At 41.9% G+C, this 5,674-nt stretch overlaps 1 protein-coding gene across 1 annotated transcript; it reads right to left on the bottom strand.

Moving 5' to 3' along the window:
- Positions 1-782: 782 nt before the first annotated feature.
- LOC124485795 lies at positions 783-4,113 on the bottom strand. The gene is made up of 13 exons (XM_047047604.1): positions 4,068-4,113; positions 3,804-3,922; positions 3,493-3,657; positions 3,136-3,234; positions 2,987-3,034; positions 2,800-2,883; positions 2,553-2,696; positions 2,395-2,447; positions 2,209-2,278; positions 2,040-2,122; positions 1,618-1,700; positions 1,403-1,507; positions 783-1,288 (listed from the first exon to the last, which is right to left on the bottom strand). The coding sequence occupies exons 1-10, from the start codon at positions 4,111-4,113 to the stop codon at positions 2,099-2,101; spliced, it is 852 nt and encodes a 283-aa protein (XP_046903560.1). The 3' UTR covers positions 783-1,288; positions 1,403-1,507; positions 1,618-1,700; positions 2,040-2,098.
- Between the last annotated feature and the right edge of the window lie 1,561 nt (positions 4,114-5,674).

Below are 5,674 nucleotides of genomic sequence, written 5' to 3' on the forward strand. Positions count from 1 at the left end.
AGGATGCTGACTGAGGATAGCTCAGTAATAGAGCATTTGACAGGAACACAACAGATCGCTGGTTCAAATCTTTCCTCATTTGCATTGGATGAAAGTGTCTGCTAAATTAACTTATATGTTTACAGGGTGTTTAGTTGTCTTCTGCTTTGTGGCAGGGGCATGCAACTTGCTTAACATTGCTTAGCTCCATAGTCTTTACAGTGGATCATTTAATTTTTTATTGAGGTAACCATGGCTCTAAAGTTTTATCAAAAGTTTGGCGTGAGATGACCATACCTATCAACAGGGCCGTTAAAAGAAACATTAAAAGAAAGTAGGCCCTGTCTATTAACATTTGGGTAGAACAATTATGGGGGGGGGACTCGAGAGAGCTCTCAACTAGAGGGGTCAGGTGGCTGAGCGGTTAGGGAATCGGGCTATTGATCAGAAGGTTGCCAGTTAGATTCCCAGCCGTGCAACATGATGCTGTCCTTGGGCAAGGCACTTCACGCTACTTGCCTCAGGGGGAATGTCCCTGTACTTACTGTAAGTCGCTCTGGATAAGAGCGTCTGCAAAAACTGTAACATGTAAACTAGGCAGAAAACGTACCACCGTATGCATGCGTCTCGCCCATTAATTGTATATAGCGAGACAAGCTAACCCTTAATTCTCAGTGTGAAAAAAATAAAAGATGTTGTATGAAACCATGAGGAATGGTTGAGATGCATGAGTCTCAAGGCAAATGTGTGTCAAAATCTGTGTATATTTGAAGGACTGTAATGTTATGACAGTGTGATTTTGGGAAAACTTTAATTAACCCCCCGAAAAACAAACATCTTACCAACTCTGTAACACATGCATTGACAGGAGATTTCCAGAACATACTGTGTCTGTCAACATGATATGAAAAACAATTAAATGGAGCTATTGATACTTGATATTTTAAATAACTGGACATTTCCTACATCCTAACAAAAGGACACTATCAATGTATTTTTTGTTTCTGTGATCTGAGTTCTGATTATCTTTGATAACTAGTATTTACAAGAAGGCATTGAACACGTGCTGAATAACTTGTTTAATTCATGCAGACTACGATCGATGTAGGTGTTAGTCCTATAGTAGTCGCCTGTCGCTCTTGTTATCTCTGGAGGTTGTAGAGTCTGAGGTGTATTAGTCCAAGGAGGACAAAAGGTACTCCACCTGCATCTCCAGGTTCCCCAGGACTTCTCCAGACAGATTCTGAGCACAGCCATATAAATGGTCCTCAAATTCAAAAATGGCGTTCATCCATGAATGCATGTGGCTCTGAGAACACATTGAGACATTAACAACATTTAGTATTATAATTCTACAAAGACACAAACTAACAGTTAACACTATCCAGGTAGAGCGTGTGAAGGAGAGAGAAAGAGACTGCACCTTGATTTTCAACAAAATGTTTTCTACTCTCTGGCTCCAGCTCTGTCCTGGTGGTCTGATGGACAGAATAATTCCAAAGAGGAGATGGAGGAATCCATTGGGTTGCTAGGGTAGTAGTAGAGAGATATGAGAGATGAGACAGTTAACATAGAGATAGGACTACTGGTGGGTTAGACTAGCCAATAAGTTTACACTATTAGGTTTGTGTCCCTTACCGGGACAGCATGAACCGTCTTTCCCTCCAAAAAGCCCAGCAGGACCATTTCAAAAAACAAATCAAGAAAATTGATCTTGGTATCTGAAATCAAACAAGTACATATTTTAAAGAACAATGTAATGTAACACCAGATGACAAGGGAAGAATATTCTTACATCAGAGCCTCATTAATTGCTATGGAATGACTATCTGATCTGATGTCTGGCTACACCTACTCCTAATTGGTCAATTTCCTCCATTATAGCCTGTCTGTTTCATGGCTCATTTATGAAAGAGACCAGGCGATCATAGGACTGCTGGAACTCCCTTAAATCCTCAAAACAGAAACATCATAAAACTCAAACCTCCTATTGACTACAAAATGCCGTAGCACTCATTACCCCTCTCTTTCCCTCTCAGTATTGTGATTTCTGTAGATACCTGGTCATTGAGCTGGGCCAATCCACCCTGAACCATCCGCCCAGCATGGCTGATGAAGTTCAGGGACTGGTTGGTATCAGATCCTAGGAAAATATGGGAAAACCATCGGTACACTGTATGTACACAAAGTAAAATGCAATGACTCATGACAAATACTGCTTCTCTTTACCTCAAAAGCATTGCGAAGGGCAGCCAGTTTACCCTCAAAGTCATTGATTCCCTTGTAGGCAAAATAGCTCCTGTATCAATACAATTTGATATACAGTAGTGAGGTGTGCTGAAGTAACATTTTGTTTAATTATGTACACAGCAGAGTAGCAGTAGTATTTTCATCCGGTGTTCCTACAATACTTACTGCATCAGGGGGACTTGGGCGTTTTTTTTCCCCCCAACTTCATCTTGAAAATCCTACAACACAAGCAACATGGGTCTCAATCTCAAAGCGCTTTTCACTCAGTGGCGAGTGAGATCATTGGCAGAGGTATAAGGAAATGGAAGTGTGGAGATATTTACCTCCTCAAAAGGGGGTGAAGGAGGAGAGGTATGAGGAGAACGAGGAAGAGGGTCAGGGAAGGTGGAGTCTGTGTTGGAGCATGACCAACTTAGTCTCATCCCTGCTTCGACAAAACCCTCAAAGGTGGTCGTCACGTCCACCTCCTGTGATTGGAAAATTCAGAACATATTTAGATGTTTGGTAGACCATTCAACAGCGACGACTGTCAACCAAATGTGATGTTTTATCAAGTAAAATGTTGTGCACCTGGCCATCCTCAAAGTACAAGAACTCCTTCCATGTATGTATATGGTGGGACATGACGTGGCTTGTCTGTCTACAACCAAGAAGCTAGGGAGGACAAAACAAACTCATCATTCATAACTGACACACAGTCTGAGTGTAAAGCTGAAAACCCTGAAGTTGCGTTTGTCAGCTTAGGTGCTTGACTGACCTGCACCCCTGTGACCTCCAGTTCAATTGTTGAAACAGCCACCAAACCCTAAGAAAGATACACAGGAATACATTCAGTTTCATTCAGGAACAGTGAGATAAACCAGACGCACTGGAGATTGACCTGTTCTGTCCTCAGTATTCTCTCACCTCGGGGTTCAGGAGGTCAATGTGGAGATGTTTTCTCCACCACAGCTGGGTTCGGTTGTCCATGACGATCCGGATTAGCTGGCAGGACTCCTCCAGGGTCTTTAAAGAAAAAAGTTCCTTGGTATAAATGCGATAAGTTGGGGACTGAACTTCAGCGTCCTAATTGCTAGGCCAAACATACCAATAGACCTAGAGGACATTGTTTGTTCCAAGGTTGACATTAGAGCTTGTAACTTACTGATAGGGCTGACTGATTACGAGTGTTTTTCCACACCACCACCACTGTAGGGTGACTGTGTGTTTTTTGTGTTTGATACAGAATCAGAGAAGTCCTTAAGACAGAGATTACTGAGTTACCTGCAGTCGCCCAGCAGAGCGTCTGGTGCAATGAAAATCTGAGGCATTCCACAGATCTACCAGAGGTAGGTCCTTCTCATAGACTCCCTCCTTGTAGAACCTCTCAGGTTCCTCCTCACTCAGGGACTCCTCCTTCTCGGCATCAAGCTTAGGTGGCAAGAAAGGCTGCACAACAAGAACCAAACAGTCACCCTTACTTTCTGGAATTTGACATGACCAAACTCACTCTGAACAATTGTTTTTGCATTGCATTGCCCATGGCAGACAAAGAAGTAAAGAAGCAAATAGTGTGGGTTTCCCATTCTGTTTACTGATGATATAAGGTTTCCTGTCCTCTGGAAAGGGTCGGGTCCTCCAAAGTCATTTTCCCAGCCAGGGTAAGGTACACTTTGGGATTCTGTTTTAGCCATGCAGGGGCCATGACGAAAGTCTGGCAGGGAAGACATGGAGACAGAATCTTCATTGACGTTGACTTGTAGGTTTAACCCAGTGTCTTTTTCTCCAAACAGTAAATAGTGGATGAAGAACATGGAATGTGCAGTTAATAGTTACCAGTGTCCAGAGTTGTTAAGTACCAGTGTCCAGAGTTGTTAAGTCACTCAGAAGCAGTTTTTCCAACATGTGTCAGCTGGAGAACAGGCGTGGATGAAGTAGCCTTCATGGCAGAGAGGAGTAGGAGAAGAGATTGTCAGTGTTTTCAGATCATTTACTAGCAATTGTTATTAACCGATGTTCTTAGTGATACGTTGATGCCTCCTCTCAAACTCTTAACCCCAAGACAGACTTACAGGATGCCACACAGGCATGTACATAACCAGAGGTCCAGACAGAGGGAGCAGCAGCTCCTCATCATCCTCCATGACCTGAGAAGGGAAACTACAGTAGGGGAGGGTTAGAGAAATAAAAGTATATATGTATATTTTTTTATACATTCTTAAAATGGTTCTTTTCATTTCATTGGTTTGGCTTACAGATACATGTAAATGGTGCAAGCAGTGTGGGTTTTCCATAATATTGACTCTGAATTTGTTATGAATTATGTTACCTGTCTCAGGGCTCAACGTTATCATTTTATTTAACTTACTGGCCCCAATACCATTTTTACTGGCCCCCACTCCAAAAGTTGTAATTTATCATTGTTACAACAAAACCAAAGACTTATAAGTTGTGTTACTCTGTTAACATGTTTAAACATTTATTAAACACATCCTGGATATAAAAATAACAAAGTGATAAAAAATAAAAAGGTAATAGTCAGCAAAACAATTTACTTTTAACCTCAAACATGACGTGCTCTCTCCCCTGCTGACAGCCATCTCTGCACAACTCTGACTGGCTGAAACTGTAAAACCTCTGGTCCCTCAATACTAATATATAAAAGCTTCCATAGCATTTCATCAGTATGATACTGAGTTGAGTACCTAAGTCGACACCATTCTTCTGCTGCAGTTTAATAGCCCGGGGGAACAAGGCGAACGGCTGGCCCGTCTTAATTACGTGATATGCCGTTGTTATAAGTTGTGCAATTACACGATGGGTATCTGCATTTACGTACATTCCTGACCAGCATGGTCAACGGCCCGGAAGATGGACTGTCTGAGCTGGATGTTGAGCTGCCTTCCCAGACGTTTTTGAGTCAGATGCAGACAGCTTAAGAGATGGGCTGTTCTAGCTAACAAAATGACAAATCATAGAGGTCATATATAATTGTTTTTAAAACACACATTGTACAATCAGTCTGTGATTTACAAAATTGACCAACCATACCTTTGTTCAATCCATGGTTTCACTTGCTCCCTCACTAAAGTGAATGGGGACCTACAAAGCAATGTTCCTGGAGGAGAAATGTAAAAATATATGGCATCAATATAACTAATTTGCATTACAGTTCAGTCAAGACAATGGCGCGATAGATTTGAGGATTTATTGATAGCCAAACACATGGAAATGGGTTTGATGTTGATGGAGTGGATATAGAGCAACCAGTCGAAGGGCATAAAAAAATATAGGGTGTTGATATTCACAGCCTGGAAACATACCGATCTGCAACCGAAGCAAGCACTACCCACAATTTCCCCAGAAAATGTACCCTCTCTAGCTCTTACTGTGTTATCCTCTACAAATATCTGAACCAGTAGGCTGTATGAGGTGGAATAATAGGCCCAGTGGTGTAGTGGTCCCT

Source organism: Hypomesus transpacificus, chromosome 23, assembly GCF_021917145.1.
Source record: "Hypomesus transpacificus isolate Combined female chromosome 23, fHypTra1, whole genome shotgun sequence".
In the NCBI taxonomy this organism is placed as follows: domain Eukaryota; kingdom Metazoa; phylum Chordata; class Actinopteri; order Osmeriformes; family Osmeridae; genus Hypomesus; species Hypomesus transpacificus.

Coding starts and splice junctions, on each gene's coding strand:
- LOC124485795 (XM_047047604.1), bottom strand. CDS start 4,113: ATGTTGGAAAAACTGCTTCTGAGTGACTTAACAACTCTGGACACTG. Junction 3,658..3,803: donor CAGGAAACCTTATATCATCA/GTAAACAGAATG, acceptor CTTGTTGTGCAG/CCTTTCTTGCCACCTAAGCT. Junction 2,884..2,986: donor TGGAGGTCACAGGGGTGCAG/GTCAGTCAAGCA, acceptor TGTCCTCCCTAG/CTTCTTGGTTGTAGACAGAC.